At 36.4% G+C, this 20,224-nt stretch overlaps 1 protein-coding gene across 17 annotated transcripts in view; it reads right to left on the bottom strand.

Moving 5' to 3' along the window:
* ERC1 (ELKS/RAB6-interacting/CAST family member 1) overlaps positions 1-20,224 on the bottom strand; it is a 291,778-nt gene that overhangs the window by 190,647 nt on the left and 80,907 nt on the right. For 12 of the 17 annotated variants that reach the window (XM_040650627.2, XM_046901424.1, XM_015286777.4 and 9 more), the window contains exons 4-8: positions 19,917-19,991; positions 17,784-17,939; positions 15,942-16,025; positions 13,796-13,963; positions 6,458-6,625 (exon numbers count right to left, since the gene is read on the bottom strand). In XM_040650627.2, coding sequence (XP_040506561.1) covers positions 6,458-6,625; positions 13,796-13,963; positions 15,942-16,025; positions 17,784-17,939; positions 19,917-19,991 — 651 coding nt within the window. The remainder of the gene's footprint in view (positions 1-6,457; positions 6,626-13,795; positions 13,964-15,941; positions 16,026-17,783; positions 17,940-19,916; positions 19,992-20,224) is intronic. The other 5 variants (XM_040650632.2, XM_040650629.2, XM_040650641.2 and 2 more) reach the window with 1 other exon arrangement.

Raw genomic sequence — 20,224 nt, 5'->3', positions numbered from 1 at the left:
AAAATGAAAATTAATTTAATATTACTAAATTTGAACACTGTTGATGTATAGAGCCTAGAAGTTGTACTCAGAAAGATCTCCATTGAGACTACAGAGATCACATTCCAAAAGGAAACTGAATAGGCTCCAACTTTCTCCCACTTTCCTGCATGATGAAATCATGATCTGCACACTGATAAAACAAGGAACTAGATGTTACTGACTCAAAGAGTGGATGCACAAGTATCCCAAACACAAAATTTATCTCCTAAGTAGAAGGGAAAACCAGACACCTCAGGGATTCTAGGAAGAACAGATACATTCTGCAGACAACAGTATGCTATCTCCAGGACATAGTGAAATGTCAGAGGCACAGCAGGAAGGATTCAACATACATCTGTGGAAACACTGAGACAGGAACTTAGTCAGTCAAAGAGCCCTGTGCCACCACGTTGGTTAAAAAAGACCTTTCTTACAAGAGAAGTGTGTTCCATTGACAAAGCTACTAACACCCACACAATGAGATACAACATGGCAAGGTGCCAGAGTGTGAGTAAGCTTTTGTAGGTCTGGAAAGAGGAAGAAAGTAGCTGGACAATATACCAAGGCAATCCCTTCATTACAAGTAAACCATGTTTAGATTGTTAACACTTTCCTAATGAAAATTCTTCAGAGCAAGAAATGACAAGCAAGGGCACAAAGGAAGAGTACTGCTGGCAGGTCAAGGAAGGTGACACTTGCCTCCACTTAGCACTGGTAAGGCCATACAAGGAACGCTGCGTCCGTGCCACTCAACTTATCTGTAAAACATTTGCTCATTGGAAATCATAAATGAGAATGCTGGAGTGTACCTCAAGCTACAACATGGCATCTGCCATGACTAATCTATAATGAGTAAAAAGGTCAAAAGTATATTTCTTGTGCAAGTGCCTCAAGAGTACACTGTCACCTCTACCAGCACCTGTAAACTAATGATATCTGCCATTGAAAAGACTGTCAGAAGCTAAGCTTTTGGATCTATTAGGACAAATGTTGTTGTATGTCTCAGAAATGATCAAAAAAGCTCAAATCTCATGAGCTAATGCCTTTCCTGAGTGGGAAAATCTTGCTGAAGCTGAAGTAGCTGTAAGAAACTCTAAGATGTTTGGTAATCATTCACCTTTAAGCTTAAATTAACAAAGAGCTGAAGACAGTATGAAGAAATGGACTCACAGAATCACAGAACTGCAAGGGTTGGAAGGCACCTCTAGATATCATCAAGCAGGCTCCCTACAGCAGGTCGCACAGGTAGGCATCCAGATAGGTCTTGAATTCATCTCCAGAAAAGGAAACTCCAGCACCTCTCTGGGCAGCCTATTCTACTGCTCCATCAGTCCTGGCAGGGAAGAAATTCTTCTTTGCATTAGCATGGAACTTCCCGTGTTCCAATTTCTGCCCAGTGCCCCTTGATCTACTGTTTCTCGCCACCAAAAAGAGCCCACCCCATTGACTTGACTCCTACACTTTGGATGTTTATAAACACTGATGAGATCTCAAGTCTTTTCCAGAATGAAGAATCCCAAATTTCTCAAACTTTCCTCCAGGAGAAATACTTAAACCCTGAATCATCTTTGTCACCCTTCGCTGGACTGTAAGAGATCCCTGTCTTTTTTGAACTGGAGAGCCCAGAACTGGACATAGTATTCCAGATGCAGCTTCATCGGGGCAGAGTAGGAGGGAGGATCTCCTCCCTCCACCTGCTGATCATACTATTTTAATGCACCTCAGGATACCATTGGCCTTCATGGCCACAAGGGCACTCTGCTAGTTCATGGCCAACATGTTGGCCACCAGAACCTCCAGGTCCTTTGCCGCAGAACTCCTTTGCAGCAGCTCAGCCCTCTGTATGTACTGATGTACTGTTATGTATGTATTGATGCATACAGTTATTTCTCCCAGGTGTAAGACTCTATACTTGCACTCGTTGAACCTCATCAGGTTCCTCTCTGCCCAACTCCCTAGTCTGTCCAGGTCTTGATGAATGGTAGCACAGCCTTCTGTTGTGTCAGCCACTCCTCCAAGTTTTGTATCATCCAAAATTATGACTCTTACTCTAAAAACTTCTCACTAGCTGTAAATTTAGAGAAAATGGGTTGGAAGGGGCCTTAAAGACCTTCCAGTTCCAACCCCCTGCCACTAGATCAGACTGCCCAGGGCCACACCCTTGAATATCTCCAGGCATGGGGCACCTACAACTTCGGTGGGCAGCCTGTGCTACTGCCTCACACTCTTCCCTGTGATTTCCCTCTTCTCTTTTCAGAGTTGGATCAGAAGAACTGCCTGAGGAGATGAATCTACTTAATTGGACAAGGGAATGGAAATTAAAGCACCCTTAAAGTTCAAACAATAAACTTTAAAAGTTATGAAAACTAAACCAACACCACTCTTGCAGTAACTGTGATCACTATTGATTCTAAACAACTAAGTTAAACATTCAATTTGCAGTCCCTCTTTCCTGCTATACAATATTTATCATTAAACATAAATATTTATTTTGATTTCTAAGCTTTTTGAAAAGTAGAGGGCATTTGTCTTCCTCTGCAGAAAGACAATGTTTCTTATTCAAAAGAGTAGGAAGATTGCATCTGGAGTCTTCCTGAATACTGGCTAAACAAGCAACATCAGCACAGCCACAAAAAGTAAATAATCTGTGCTCCTTCTCTACTTTATCACAAGTCAATTATCACATTGTGTGGAAGGAGCTGCTGAATAACACCCCTCTGGACTGAGAGGAAAACTTCTATTTTATTTGCCTGAAGCTGCACTGTACAATGAAGGGAGTGTTAACCCCACCCCCAAACACAAAACATGACTCCACCAAGAAAGATGTGAATGATTCACTGCTTTTTTCTTGCTTTTCTTTTTTTCCTTTTTTTTTTTCTTTCAGGATAACTTACCTACCCTTTCTCCCTAATGATATTTCTCTAAAATGCTTTGATTACAGAGCACTGATTGTGGCTTTCTTTTTTTTCCTATTCCTCTCCATCCTGGTCTACCAGCACAGATAGATAGATGTGGCACAGAGAATAATGAAGCACTATTTAATCTTTTCCATGTTCAGAATTCAGACTAGTCCAGCATGCTCCTTATTTTACTTGCTAACATTCTCCCCTTATCCAGAGTTCTAACATTTTCTGCTATTGACAATTAATTAAAAAAAAAATCAAGGTTTTCCATAAAAATTTCAGACAATTCCTGTAGTCTCCAAATTTCTAGCATTTACTCTATACCTATTGTTTCAAGTAAGGCACAACCAAGCAGTTTCACTGTAGAAGCTTAGAACAGGAAAGATTCCAGAATTTAAAATGTGAAGCATGTGGTTTCCTTAGCAACCTGGAATATGTATTGTAGTGCCTATTGGGTATGAACAGTGATGTCAATTGTTATGTTAGTTTTTCAGATCTTTGTCACTCATCATCTTCGTCTGTGTCTTTTATTTGATCTTTAATCAGCCAGTAAACATTTCTTAATTTCTTCATTTGGATTCCAGAATAATCAAGAAGTATACTTTATAGCTCTTTGCTTACCAATACAGCAATGACACAACAGTTCATAAAATAAACTAGGCCGTGGCCAGCTCCAAGGAATCCAAACAGAGACCCGATAGTAAAGAGTATGTCTAAAATCAATTTTGCTTTCTGCAGAAATCACAGGCATTAAGTATATTACAATTTTAGCACCATACCAAACAATTTCTTGCCTATGTCATTAGAATAGGTGATAACACATCTAAACCATTCACAGAAAATATAAAAATCATGAAGTCCAAATGCTGAGTATAGCCATATATCATATCACTATATTACTAGTAGAGATGACCTATCTAAATTAAAACAGTGAACAACTTTTCATAAATTGATGTGAAGCATGTTAATGATTTTTCCATATATATTTTCTTTCCTAACATATTTATTATTTTATTACCTAGCATAAAAATATTTCAGTGTTCCAAATCCAGTTCATATCACACTTCATAAATATCTCAAATCTGAGCATATGCTGGGGGAAAAATACTTGGTAAATTGCAATTAAATAGTATCTACTAATCAAATAATTAATTCAGTTAAATTCTTTCAGCCTACCAACACCTGTACCTCCTCACAACTGCAAGCAGCACTTTTATGCCGATGATGAAATTTCCAAAAATCTACAGAAAAATATTTCTTAATACTACATAAGGTTTTTTTTTTTTTTTTGTACCACAGCTTTCCAAGCTGTTCACTGTATTCAACTAAAATGCCTAGATATCACTTAAATCATGTTGGCAAACTTAAAACGAGCATTAAGATTAGATAAATAAGGCAGTAAAAAAATGTTGCTACCTACGACTTCAGAAAATATTTTTAACAGTATCAGATTAATCCAGATCTTCAATTAGAATATACAGATAAAAATATAATCTTTCTGAAAATGACAGCTTACAATCAGAGATATGAATAAAAAGGCTATCATGCATGGAAGTGATATAAGGATTGTCAGCTGAATTCTCCATAAAAACATTCTAGGTTTGCCCATTAGAGGAACTGAAAATAATCTCTTTGGATTTAAAACCTTGCAATTCAACTGTTCATGTTAAAGGAAACAGTTCCAACAAACTGAAGGCTGCAGCAAACTGCACTGTTTGCACAATCCTAGCTAGCAGTAAGAAAGATTGTTTTCTACAGGCAGGTTATCTTCCTTTATTTAAGAAGCTTATAAACATACTTTATAAAACAACTCAAATCTCTTTTTATTACAGCAATGTTGTCTTCTGTTCACCTATGTGTGAGAACATGAACTCAAAATCTTTACTTCTAAAGGTCTGGGCCCTTACTTTCCTATCCTGAGAGAGCAGATAACTTTACTTGAAAGCAGCAAGAAACAAATAGGCTAGCCACGTGAAAAGATGAAACTTTCTTAATATGGATTAGATTGGTTTCGGGAAGTAAAACAAGCCCCCCAAAAAAGCAGCAAAAACAGAACCTTCAGCACTACTAAATGAACCACTGAAGGATCACTGTAAAGAGTTAAGTCGAGCAAATAAGAAAACATGAAAAAAACAATGTAAAAGTCAATGGAATAAAACAACCTCACTGACATTTAACATTTACATAAAGGTCAGATTCCCTACATTTTGTTACGTATTCAGCTGGGATCTCAATCAATCTTTGGAGTGTGCATGACCAATTTTGAAAACAAAGCAAGAGCACAGTACAAAAATTAGAAGTCTGTAAGTGTTCCTAAAAAGAAAAAAAAGCCCCAAATTGACACTGTTCAGAGAGGGAATAAGACTGATCTAGAATTATTAATGACTGGTTTATGGCTAAACTTCATTGCTGAACTTTCATTCCCACGTGAAGTTTGCTGTAATGGCACTGAACATGACCTAAAGCACCATGATTTATAGGTACATACTGGAAGAAAAAGCATCGGCGAGATACACAAAATTAATTAATATTCTGAACTATTAAAATGACAATAATTTCACAGAGTTGCTAAAGGGTATAGGAAAAAAATACATGATAGAGGGGAAAAAAAAAAAAAAAGCATATTCACAGCCTAATACATAGAACACAAGATCCAAGAGCAGTTTCTGCTAGGATACAGAAAAAAATATATTTCATAAATTAAAAAAAAAAGGGAAATACTTTGTGTGACTTGCAAATCATCATTCATTGCCTTGGGGTTTAAAATCCGTTGGAAAATCTCTCCTATTTCTGACAGAGTCTACATTTTCTTATGCAGACCTCCCTGATTTCACTGACAAGGTCTGCATGTTCTTATCCAGAGAGATAGGTGGTCTGAAATCTGATTATCCTTTTCCAGTAGCTCCTGAGAAAATTTAAGGTTGATAAAATAGCATTCCTACTGAAAGTTCTATCTACTGAATTCTTAACTTTTCTCAGAAAGTTACAGAGGAACAATTCAATTTGGTTCTATTGTTACAAATCCCCATTAAATTATTTACATACTGATATCACCCACCGTCCAATGCTTCAAGTCAGCATGGCTTTAAGGTGGTTGGTATGAAAGGATTGATTTTCCTTAAGATGCGCCCTTCTACAGTTACTTCATAGAATCACAGAATTGCTAAGGTTGGAAAAGACCCACAGGATCATCCAGTCCAACCATTTGCCCTTCACCAATGGTTCTCGCTAAACCATGTCCCTCAGCACAACATCCAAACGCTCTTTGAACACCAGTCAGTACTTCAGTCAGTGTTAATAGTGAAGTGAAACCAAAAGCAGCATCTGGAACACCTCAAGGCAATAATATTTGCTTTGAATTTTTTCTTTTTTTTTTTTTTTAATGCAAAATTTTAAACAGATATTCATCATTCACTATCTTCCCATGACACGAACAGACCGGCTCACGAACACAGAAAAAATAAATTCTTGACAGGCTTAGGAATCAGGATGTATCAAAGATAAGGATCTGACTTAGAGCTCTACAATCTTACCTTCTTCTGAAGAACGTTAACTTTGCGTTCCTTCACCTCTAACATATCCTTGAGATCATGGATCTCTCCTGCTTGAGTGCCTTTCTCTTCTGCAATCTCCTGAATCTGCTTTGTCTTCTTGTTTAGCATGGTCTCTTTCTCCTCCAAACGTAAGCGTAATGCATCCACCTAGATTCAGACATGCAGAAACAGAGTTTGTTTAGCACTAAAGGAGAGAACTTTTAAGAAGATAAACTGTACTTCCACAAGGAAGCATGCACTGTCAAATTACGAAGAGATTCTGAAAACTAACATCCATTTGAGACTTCAGCTTATTTCAGTTTGGAATAAAACAGTTGCTACATAAAGTAGGAGACCAGATGATGAAAATAATCAGTTGTTTTTTTTCCCAAAGTATATTCAAAACCATATTTCTGACATAGTTCAGTCTTAATGCAATACAAGTTTGGTACTTTTCCCTTCAGAGTAGAAGCCAACACAATACCAGCAGAGGTTCTCTTATATGTAGGAAAATTGACTCTTTTATTTGAAACATTACTAATGTTAAGATATTTAAATTTTGAATATTAGTACCATATAGTCACTTTATATTCTATATTTATTGAGAGTCTTAGCTCAGCCTGGACACAATGAAAACGGCCACTTCAGATCAAAATATGGAAAGCAGATTGCTTTACAAAGGCTAAGAATATTTTCACTTAAATAGCAACAAATTAGTTTAAATGTAAGGTGCTTTTTTTTTTTTTTTCTCTGTAGGATGCAGCTTTGTGTTAAAGATAAGATGGAACAAATGACGTACAACAGGATATTGTGGGTGCAATTTGGACAAAGAAATATACTTGGAGCTCCTATAGTCTCAACAACCTTAGAAACGCTGACAATTCTGTGGTATCCTCAAACTTCAAAACTGCACATTGGGAAGCTTTTCCTTTTCCTTCTACACTTCTCTTGCACAAATGAAACACACAGCCCACAACACAAAAGAAATGAGAGAAGAACTCAGAGCTATCTGAATATAAATTTGATGAGAAGAAAAAGGTCACCACAGAGCACAGACTAATCTCAAAGACCATTGTGGAACACGAAATCCAACACCAGCAACCTGCTCAAGAGACCAAAAGAAACCCACTGACCCCTATCCACTCAACATTCAGACAGAGCTCAAGCCCGCCAGCCTGGCTGCTAATCTTATTTGACAGTACCAGATTTGGTTCCTGTTAGCTGAAGCCATTACAGGACATCAGTCACACAAAGTAAACAGGGTGATCACTGAATTTCTTGGTCCTTCTACATAGCAGAAACATGAACTGAAAAGACAACGTGGACAACTCCAGCTAGAGAAAGAGTTTAGGTAGCCACTTTGCTTATGGCGTTTCGAGCAACATTTAGTTTTAATGCGGTATTCTAATTCCACTTTATTTCAATTTACTAATGGAAAACCTGCCTCTAAGGCTCCTCATTTACAGCATGTTATGCCCACAAAAGCCACTGTTGTTTTGTCTGATTCCTTTTACACGGAGCAACAAGTTCTTGCCACAGGGGAAAAGGCCTGCCCTGTTCTTCCGAGCAGCCACTGGAGTCCTGCTGCCACCTCAATGTCTGGAGCTTTCCCACTTCCACATGCATTATTAAAAGCACATTCCTAACCTCTCACCTAGCAAATAGTGCATGGAGTACATTTCGTAGTGATACTAGAGAAACAAGTACTACCCAAATATGATACATAGAATTGACAGTGTTTGTAACAAGAAGTTCAGCAGGTAGAGCTGGCTTTGTTTTCTTTAAACTAACACAGACTTAGTGACTGATTAGGTATGTCCTTCTCTGCATGCACCCAATATTAAAGCTAATAATCATTTTCATTCATACTTGAAGGGGAACTGAAAATCTCTCTCACAGGCAAATCCACACAGCCTCAACATTTCTTACAAAATAGTCAAGATACTCCAGATGCCTACAGTATTAAGAGAACACAGAACATCTGCAAACAAATTTATCCACAAAAGCTTTTCATTTTCTGATTGATTATTCTCTTTGAACTCCGTATTAGCTTACGGTTTGGAGCAAATTGCATTCCTGGTTTTATTTGTGTGAGGTCCCTGCCTAGGAAACCACAGAAAACACTTTCAGGAATATTTTCAAAGGCTGGCAGGACACACAGTCATTACCTTAACACTCTTCCTGGCAGAACATTGCACTTGTTTATTCATGTCAACTCGGTTTATGTATGGCATCCTCCCACAGTGACAAGAATTGAGGGCTCTTGGAGTCAGGTGATGCCAATTTCAACAAAGTCAGCTTAAGATTTTCTCTGCACTTGGAAACAACTGGGCAAACAGCTACTGAGGTGTTGACGCCCCTTCTCCTGACTTCTGTGTCTTGGACAGCGTTGTCTTAACCTAGGGTTAACCTAACTGACTTCACAGTAACAGTGTCCCATGCCTTTATGCATGGCAACTAAGTCCCACAGCACAGCTCAGGCATCTGCTAGTCCTTCACTTAACAACATGCTTGCTAACTTGGCCTGCACATACCACACAATTTCCCATGAAGCTTTAGTAAAACAAGCACATCAGTTGCCACCTTCAACACAGCAGCCTTCCTAGGTACAACAGGTAGCTCTTCTCATCCAGGTACCATACATAAGATTTTTCAATTTCTTCACTGTAACAAACACGGGTACGAAAAATCATGTTATGAATCACTGATCTGCCTTCACAGAATTTACCAGTAGCAGTAAATTATACTCCATAACTGTTCCTAATCTACATTGCCATACACACAGCATAGGGAACTCTGAATTTCCAAGAAAAATAACACATCAATAACTCCAGTAACTATCACAATTAGCATTAGAATTGATATAACATAACTACATTTATTCTTAAGCCCTTTAAAAAAAAAATCTTGGAATCTGCAATTAGATTAAAATCTTAACTTCAAGAACATTACTAGTTTATAGCTGAGGGACATCATTAAAATCTTCAAAAGGTCCACAGTGAGTTTCAGAATACACTGATGAGCTTGAGACAACAGGGCTTAGCTTCCACATGTGGTTTTTCTCATTTTAACCACCATCTCTAGTGTACGGTAGCAATCAGCTATTATTAAGATGCTGATCATTTGCAGAAGGGTTTATGAAATTGTCAGTAATGTCTAGAAAAAACAATACTTTATTTCCAAAATTGATTGATTGATTCTTCTGTCTAGTTTCTTGAGTCACCTGCACAAACCATGGCATAACCATTTGTTTAGATCCACAAACAATGCCATGCTCCATTCAGTCAGATCAGAAGGTACAATCTTCCATACCTTTTATCCAAACCTAATTTCTCCCTAGTGGCAAAACGCAAAACATTTATTCTCTGTTGCTATCTCTACACTATTGCCAGCAAAAAGAACAGACAGAATATCAACTGTGAAATGTGTTAAGAGCTTGTTATGACTTCTAACAAGGGCCAGCTACTTTTAAGACAGATGTTGAAGTGAATACAGAAATAATTAAGAAATGCACAGGAGACAATGGAACACTATGTTTAGTGTGTGGGGTGAAATGCTACTTTTACGTTACTGTAAATATTGCTATGTGAAGCATCAAAAACCTGAAATCACATTGTAAAAAGAATAATTTCTGTGACATCCTATGACTATGACAAATAAGAAACACAAATTGAGTTGTTTCCCTGATAGCATGGTCAGCAGTTAAAAACAATGTTTACTGACTGATTTTATACAGTGGCAGTTCCCAGGACTTCACTCTATTTTTGACATTGATCTTTCTTATGAATTATGTTAGAGTTGACTTTTCACCTAGCTATACAAATGACCGCACTACTCAGTCAGGCCTGTAGAAATGCTGAGAGCAAATTCTTTATGAATGTACAGCTTCTAGTTTTCTGGGCAACTTTGATTACCCAAATACCTTGCAGAGCTGAGGCTTTGTGCAGAGGCTGTTCGCTTCTTGCTAGGCCTGTAAGCTCAATGTAGGACAGGTGCACAATCTTCAGGGCCTGCTCACATCAGAAAGCAGTTCATATCTTCTTCCACAATCTCTAGCACAATCTAGCACATGGTATTAAATATTTAAACACGCCAAACTCAGTTTTGTGAACTGAGAATGTTTGCAGGTGTCAAGAGGTCTTTTTAGAGACACCCAGCTCCCATTAATATGCTCCTCCTTGGTTTGGGAGTCTACTATAGTTCCTAAATGCCAGTAAAAGCACCAGGAAAGAAAGGCCTATGGAGCATTCTGTATTCTAATACGACATTCAAAGTAAATAATACCGTTCCTGATGACTTAATATATATATATTTTTTACTGAGTATAAATCTAAATTTACCATATGGAATAGACCAATTACAGAATCACATCAAACAGTATATGAAACAGAAAATTCTCACTGATTCATCTAACCACTCATTGAAGCCACGTACCAGACAGCACTGAAATAAGCTGAAGAGCTCACTGAGGTATAATACAAACTTCATATGGAAAAATGACAAAATAAATATTTTTGGATTGTTTTATTTACAAAAGGATTGTACACATTTAGAACTATTTTTAAAGTTTCCCTCACAAATTGAAAAGCTAACCACAATACCCTCTCCACCCAATAGCCCTAAAGATAAATATCCCGCAAATAAGACACCATTCTTTGTAGTTCTGGTAACGGCAGGTGTCAGATCCATTTTTGATACACTGCACCAACAAGGTAGGCATTTCCATGCCTACCTGCAGCTTTATTAAAGAAAAAAACAAAAAGGTTCATGAAGTCATGCACTTTTCTCTCAAAATGTTTATTTTAAAATGACTGTAAAATACCACTCCCTTATGAAGATTTCTGCCAATATATGGCAGAAAATGCACCTCTTTCTTTCCTCAGAACATTCTCCAGGTATCTAGAGAGAAGCTCTGGAGATATTTTAACACCAGCCAGTGTTGTCAAGAACACAGTGAGATCAAGCAAGATCTCATGTTCGTATCTATTTCCGGTAAAAAAATATTCTATAGAAAGATAAACTTTCCTTTAAGAAAGGGCTGTCTCACAGGATGCAACAAGCATCTTAATGATGCAGTTCATGAACATCTTTCCAACTTATGCTTGAGAGGGTCACTTGTGGAGACAGAAGAAAGATAAGCGAGTAAGATGATTTAATTGTTGAATTTTTTGTCAAGAATATCAGCAAGTATGAAAAAGATGTGATTATCTTTCAAAAAGTGTAAATATATTGTGGGAATTACATAAAAATTCTCAGAAACATAACTAGATAATTCTAAATATTCAACTTAACTCTGATACAATGGAATACCCTGATGAATCAACTGTACTTTGTATGTGTTTAATCCATACCAGACTGCTACATTTTACTATGAAAAATGCACTAGACTGTATTTGAACTACTGTTCCAGAGCAAATACACCATTCACAGCTCTATAATCCATTTAAATCTATCAGAGAAGCATCATGCTGAAACAGTTTTGTTAATGTTTTAACACCATAGCAACTATTTACTGAAAGACAAAGACAGGAAGACAGACAGAAAATTATATTTCCCTGCTAGTGCAGATTGTTGTGCTTCAGTTATAATATCTGGAAGGAAACAATGTGAGTGACGTAACAGCAAGAAGTAGAAAACCTCACTGTCTCATCTTTCAGGCACATTCTATTATTAAGAGAGCCATGTCATGTTTCAGAAATAGAGTGAGATGACTTGCTTTTGCAATGACAATCTCACTTGGAAGAAATCAGCAAATATTTTCAATGATTATTTAGTTAATATTACAAGTCAGAGAATAAAATATAATGATTTCTACATTAAAAAGAGACACCTACTGTGACCTTCAGCTGAAGCAAAATCAAAATGTCTTGAATAACCATCAAGAGTAGCTCCCAAGGGTATATATAACATTGTCTTTTTGTCCTTAAATATTTTGTTTAAATTACGCAACATGTTTTTAGCTTTGTAAGTTTGTCACAATACTCAGTTATTTAATATTTTTATATTACTTTCAATCAATATAAAGGATAAAAAGCTGCAATTTTTATTTTTAATTACTTCTTTACCTAATATCTACTTCCATATTCAGTCATCCCAAATTATTTGCCTGTCTCAAATTGTCTGTTAATATAACCAAGCTTAAACACAGTTTTCATTTTCAACTTGTGCTTAAACTGTAACATTGCTGCCTTTGCTTCTGATCTGGAGACGACCCTGCAGATCCTCTCTGCCTTTGTTCCCTACGTCAGTTAAGTTTAATAGCTAAATATATTCCCTTCTCTGTAAGACTTGCTTCACTTAGTCTTTCACTGTTATGTCTACACCCCTACTGCATTAAAGGAAATATAATTTCAGTTTCTATATAAATCTGAGAATAATCAGAAAAGCATTCTTACATCAAAGGTTATTTTCTGTGTAATTTGAGTTCCACAGGTGGCTAAGGCCATGTACACCCTCAGAGTCACTGAACATGGCTGAAGGAAAGTGGAACAAGAGTAAAAGGTGCAAATAAATTCTCTCACACTCTTGTAACATGGAATCTTTCTACCATCGTTAGCCACAAACTTTCTGTATCCTTATTTTATAGCTTGGCTTTTTGCTGGTTTAGTTGTAACAGTTCTGATATTTTTTGATGCATGACTGCCATCTTTTGGGCTTCTCCTAACACTGCAGTTTTCCATGGCAGAAGACCGAACCGCTGTGTTCACACAACATGCCAAACTTGTTCTTCAAGAATGTCCAGTAGCAATAAATGCATTTACTACACTTACTGTCCATTCGATATTCAAAAATACAGTTGTGTCTTACATAATTTGCAAATTTAATGACCATTTGTTATAACAGTTATGAAAACATTTTTCCTATACCTTGGAATATGCAATGAAACACAGGAAGACACTCATTTCAGGTGTAAGCGCAGGCTTACATGCAAGAATTTCTGTGCATGCTGACAGTAGTAGTAAAGCCACAGCAAGCTTCATTACTTTCCTTTTTTTTTTTTTTTTTTTTTTTTCTCCTTTCTAGGTACAAAGTCATTGAAAATAAATTCCCCTAGCTCAGGCATTGTGACTTCCAATTCAGATGTGCCTAGGAACAATAATATTACTGGATTATGTTGTACAAATGTGCATTTATCCATAGGAACATGTGTGCACTTACACGTTTCTCTACCCTCAATTCCTGGCCAAGAGAAAGCAAGTATATAAGCAAAGAAACAATGTGCTCAGAACAAGCTATAGCAAATCATTGTGGGATTGTATAATTGAAACAGGAAGAAAAAAAATACTTTTTATCTCTTGCTCTATGGAAAGTCAATAAGTGCACAATTGCCCGTCTTACCTCTGTCTGCAGAATGGCCGCTCTTTGCTCTTTAGCTGTAAGAGACTCTTTCAGAACTTCAATATGCTGCTTGCTGTCAGAGAACTGATTTGTGAGGGTCTCCAGCTTTGTCTGCAAGGCTAGCAACTCTGTGTCTTTGCGTGACAGCTCCTGCTTCACCTGACCAATCTGAAAAAGAAAGAAAAGACAGAGAAAGGAAAAAATAATCATTTTTTACCTTTGCTACAAAAGTAAAGATAAATTCACGTAAGTACCAACAAACAGTATGATACCCTCAACTTGTCTCAGAATTTTAACGCCTTCAGTTACCTTGAATGGAAGGCCAGCAAACATTGGTTTCATAAGCAGAAGGTATAAGGAAAAAAGGGGGGAATGATAACATTAACAGTTAAGAATGGCTCTTTTTAACAAAGTCAATCTTAGTCATTTTTCAGAGTACTGATCCAAATCAGTTAGTTAGCAGGGAGAAGTTTTAAACTTCATGAAGGAAAACCATAACAGGAACGTACGCCTACCCTGTAGTATCAGAAAAGAAGAGATATCTAGAGGTTTCTCCTGTATATTACATAGCAAAGATGGACATCTCTCCAAAAACCAGAATTTTTCCATTTTTTAACTTCAACACCTTTGTGACGCTAAAAAAAACACACCACACTAATCCCAAAAGTGTTAATGTTCAATGCTTTAAATGTCATAAACTAAAAAAACTATCCAAGTCATTTTCAATTTTGGGGAATGTGTCAAGAACAAAATTAAACTGACATAAACTATAAATAAGCTCTAATTTATATCAGAATAATTAGAAGTCTTGGGTAAATGTGCTTTTATCTTGACAACACTGCATTAGTAATGGGCTACATTCTTTACCAAAGAGTAATAAAATAGCATGAAAAGACTTCATCAAGGATTCTAGTGTGTTCCATTGTGAAACGGAATAAGGAAGCAGGAAAGAGGTAGAAGGAATAAGGAGAATTAGTTTAGAGAACTGTTAGGTAGCTTATCTTTCACTTAATTCAGACATAATCGGATGTTTTTCTTTCATACCTTTTACTAAAAGCAAATATGCCCACAGAATGATTTCACCATTCATTTAAACAAGATACAAAAGTATTGATGGTAGCAGGGCCATTTCTGCCATCAGCTATTGACCAATGCAACCAGTGGTGCAGTACTCCTAGGTAATAAATATAACTGGGATGATGTAAACTGTTTACTGCTAGTTATGAATTTTTTTTATTTGATCAGAAAAATCTCCTTAAAAACTTCAGATGACACAAACTTTTTCAATCACTAGGTAGCACAAATTATATCTTTCTTAAGCAAGTTTGCTCCTTCTGTAAAAAAAAAAAAACAGTTTCTCTGTGGGGTGGGCAATCTTAGAAGAGATAATTTACCCTAAATACTAGTGTTCTGATGAAATTTCCTAATCTGAACCAAACCACATTCCTGAACATTAAGACTCCCAAATAGCACCCCCAGGTAATTATTTTTAGAAATCTATTTCAGAGAAGTAAATTCACACTGCCAATTTGCTAAAGCTTTCCAGGAAGAATGCAGTGAATCCAATCCAAGTTGCAAAGGAAGTTATGGCAGCATTAAGAGCTCACATCTCTCTTCTCCTTGTGACAGTATGATCACTGAGCAAATGCACTATTTTCACAGTGAAATTAGTGCAAAGATAAATTCATGCCACTAAAATGAAACAATCAGTTTTTAAGAAATGTTCAGCTTCTGACTTCCCTTTTCTTGTGAAAGAATGCTAAGGCTCAGCACATGATTTTGAGATGTTATCAAATTATTTTTATCCTACCAGGGAAAGTAAGTCTCTTTGAAAGTCTGGCACCACAATGGGTGCTGAAAAACTGAAAATTTGCTACAAAGAGGAGAATATCTTACTGCTAAGAATGAATCATACCATTAAAAAGCAAGTAAGAAAACAAATATAAACGTTCAGTTGAAGAGTGATGTTACGGACACCAGAGCCATGTGAACCAAAGGCAGCTACAGGGCCGAGCAGGCTGTTAGTTCTACGGTTATACAAAGTTGTACAGAAGGTAAGAGAAGAAAAGTTACCCCGAAAGCAAGAGAGCTAGAAAGCCCCAGTGCATGGCCACTGCACACAAAAGATAAATCTTACGGCAGAGACCTCGGCCTGGAGACCAGCCACTCTTTTTTTCAGGTCCTCCCCTTGAACCTCTTTGGCACTTAGCTCTTCCTTCAGTTGCTCTACCTGTCACGACATTGTTATGCTTTTAAATATTTATCATTTACCATCTTCTGCTTAGCCTCTTTCAACCAAGTAACTAAAAGTGACAAAGAACTGAATAAAAGGATCAACACTGGTCATTCATTTTCTCTTCCATTCTTCATTAAATCTTCTAAAAGTTGTATGTCTCTGTGATTTCATATAGGCTGCCAGACAAACATTTGATTATGAAACAAAAATGCATAGTTATGGTTATGTTTATATATGTCAAATATTGGGCACTTCACCCAACAGTTTTCAAACTAGAATTCATGTGGAAATTAGGACAGGTAAAGGGAGATTTTGCAATATAGGAGAAAAAAAAAGTTAATTGTCAATATACACTCACAGTTCACCATACAATACAATATTGGAAAGAAAAAAGAAAGAAAAAAACAAATTTTGTACACTTAGAAAACAGAGCTGGACAACAAAATGTTCAGGCACAGTAAACAGAAGAGACCCAGAAAATATCAGAGTAGCTGATAGATATACAGCTGAGTAAATATACAGGAACAGATGGAGAGGAGAAGGAGAAATATGAGTATTGCTAAAAAGGGAGGGATGGAGGGAGGAAGGCAGGAAGGAAGGCAGAAAGGCAGGCAAGCAGGCAGGCAGGAAGGAAAGAAAACGGTATAGAAAGATGAAAATTGTCTCTCCATTCCCAATTTGGAACTAGCTATCCTTCAGTTCCTAGAGGCAACACAGTGGGAAAAAAGAGTGAAGTATAAAAGAACAGATGTGGCTATTTTTAAAGAAACACATACTTAGTACATGTTTCTATTTTAGGTCAAATAATACTGTTTCAAGAAACTTCCTCCAGCATTCTTTTTTGAGACAAGTAACTTCAAGCAGGACAAATGCAATAGCTTAGAATTGTTCATAACATGGAGAAATTTTCAACTTCTTGTTTCATAGATTTGTGCACTGCTTTCATGAAGTATGCACAAGGTAACTAAGAAAAGCAGAACTACTGACAACGTACCTACATCTCCTGTACAAGGTGGCCTAGATATCCATTGGAAAATGTTAGACTTCACTAAGAAACACTTTGAGATAAACAAAGAAGCACCTGATATCTGTCTACTGTACAATTTCAGCTATACATTGACAATACAGTAAGTCTGCGTTTGTTTTTATGCCTGAGGACCAACGCATCTCACTGCTATGTTTGTCCTAAGACACAAATAACCCCAAATTTATAAGTTAATGTTGGCATGACCACTGTTGTAGAATCTACTTGTAGAATCTACTCACACTCTGACTCCACTAGTAGAAAGGGAGTGTAATGGAAAGCAATTCTACTGACAGTTGATGTTCTTCTTAACCTTTGTGTAATAAAGCATAACATATTAAAGGGGTGACAAAAAGAATCACACTTTTTTCAGTAGGCCACATTTTAAAGGATAGCAGACAAAACGTATAACTATAATGGATTATCAATGTTCTATAGATGAACACAAAATACTTCTGGAATAAAAGGAAGTTACAAATGTGGCAGTAAAAGTAGAACTTGGGCCACTGACTCTACTGAACCACTATATTCAAATTTGAATTTTAAATTCTTTTTAATATTTTTAAGTTAGTTTAAGTGGCTCCAGAGCAATATACAAATAAACTCTATTTGCCAGCACTAAAATGGGAACCAAGATCCTAAGTACTTCCTTAACTGAGTATGAAGATTTATTTCATTTGTTCGCTATGGCTCATTTTATCTTACTACTGTCACTGCTTTCTCAATACCTTATTTTTCATGAATTTGGAATGACTACGGTACACCTCCATTTGCTTCATTTCTTCTTCACGCTCCTCTGTGCTCAGAGCTCCATTTGACTTCAACATCTGAATCTCCTCTTCCAAATCCCGGAGGCCACGCTCCATGGAAGAAATTTTTGAATCCTGAAAAGGATAAGAACAGACAGATAGTGATACACAGTTAGATGCTTTGGTAATATACCATAAGAGTAATAAATGAAATAATCTGTTGGACATGTATCCACCCTTGAAATTTTCCCAAATTCTTACATAAATCAATCTATATCTCTTTGCATAGCATCTGGCTGGGTGCACAAAGACTCATTTTTCAATATTTTTTTTTTATACCTTTCAAGGAAAGCAAGAGTTTAGTACTGGAAGGAAACATGGCTAGGGGCAGGGACACAGCATACAAAGAATAAATAAAGGACTATGAGAAAAGGTTGCCTTGTAATGCTAAGTCCAGCATAAAACAGAGAAATTTAATTCTAACTGAATGAGCAGCAAAACATGACTGCAAGTATGGCAGGAAAAAAATAGCTCGTGCTACTAGTAATTTGAGTGAGGTCATAAATGGAGAACAAAAAAAGCATCTCAAGCAAGGAAGAGATGCAGCAATCTAATTTTGAGTGATAAAGTAGCAGAGACTCTTGAAGCGTTCTGGATAATACACATAAAATATAAAACATTTCAATTGCTAAAATATATACATCTGGAACAATGAGAAATTTAACCTAGCGTTATCCTCATGGTTTTAAAGAATGAACAGAGATTTTCAACCTACTTTCTTTACTGTTTCTTTAGAAGTGTTATGTGTTAGAACAACAGAAATAGATTAATTCAGGACACAAAGCTCCATGCCTACTTTTTACATGCATGTGCACTTATGAAATGCCATCTTTAGGGCAGTCTCAATTCTTCATATTTTTTGATAATCAAAATACAACTAAATAAAAGCATGAAAGACCTTCATATGTAAAGCTTTTATCCATGAGTTAACGTTGTTCTAACGGACCATTATGAAGATGTAGTTTGATCTCCTGCTTAATTTTTGATGCTTAAGTTAAAATTGGTAAAGCAGACTTTTGCAACAAAAAACTAAAGTAGGGTAAAGCGCTATGTTGTAATTTACAACAGTATTCAATTTCAGCCCTCACATCATTTCCAAGAAATACCTATGTTTCCTTTTAGATCATAAGACTGCTTATTGTTACCAGATGGTCAATTAGTTTTCATTGCTATGGACCATAAAGAATAATAATAAAAGAAAGACAGTAGAAGAAAGGCTCCAGAATAAAAAGATGAGAAATTACTACAGAAAATACTGAGATGGGATGGAATGAGTTAGAAGGGAAAAAGGATGGAAAACAAAACAAAAAGGTACAGATACAGAAGGTGGGAGAAAAGGAAGGCATGGTAACGGAAGAGAACAGTTTGCAAAGACAGTTTCTAATTTTTAACTTATTTGTCCAGACCTTGCCAGTTTGATGTACTTTATGGACGATCCAATAAGAAATACGATTACACAGTCCACTTGTGGTTGAGCTCTTGGCAAATTGCCATTGCTCCATTAGACATCTGAGCTAATGGCTGAAGAATTCAATCACAAATTCATCCAGAAAAGTTAGGTTTAAGATGGCATACACACACCTCCCCAGTTATATAACCCGTTCTTTAAGTGAATTTTGTGGTTGGAAATTGCTAACATTGTTGATAGACAAAAAGTGAAAAAATGGCATTTCAAAGGTTGATACTTTAAAAAGAAAGCAACCCACATCATCCCAAAAACCTAACAATCCATCATCTCATTCTTGTAATACAATGGACTCTTGGCTAACTGAAAGGAATCTGTATATGTTGCCATAAGCAGACAACAAACAGGTTTCTATTGTGTCATGAAGTAGTTTTGTGTGTTTGCACTGATCTGTATAAAATACACAACAATAATGTTAATGTTTTATATATATATAATCTTTATATATATATATATGCTATATATGTTTGTTTTTTTTTTAATTAAGAGATTGACAGAAGAATATGGTATTTGAAGCAGTCTATTTTCCTATGAAAACCCATTTTACAAAGAATATTCTCTCCTGCTGGCTATATGCAATTGTTCACCTTCATCTCAATAACAGTTTGCAGAGCCTTTGTCTTGGCTGAGTCAGGAGCATTTTCAAACCGTCGATGTATCTCCTATGAGAAAACAAAGCAAAAGTTAGCCTAAAGGCATTCTGTCCCATTTATCAATTACAAACAAAATTACTACAACCTTCTCTTTCTCATATGTGGCATAATTTATCCGCTTTCTGAAGTTACTTGTTCATATATTTTTTATGATCTCTTACATGAAAAAAATAAGTATATGCAAAAGCTCATTCAACAGAATCACCATCTCAGTGGAAAAGACACAAAAGGAGCTGCATATT

Source organism: Gallus gallus, chromosome 1 (assembly GCF_016699485.2).
Source record: "Gallus gallus isolate bGalGal1 chromosome 1, bGalGal1.mat.broiler.GRCg7b, whole genome shotgun sequence".
Taxonomy (NCBI): domain Eukaryota; kingdom Metazoa; phylum Chordata; class Aves; order Galliformes; family Phasianidae; genus Gallus; species Gallus gallus.
Note: the sequence above shows the minus strand (reverse complement) of the source record. Positions and strands in the feature narration are given on the sequence as shown.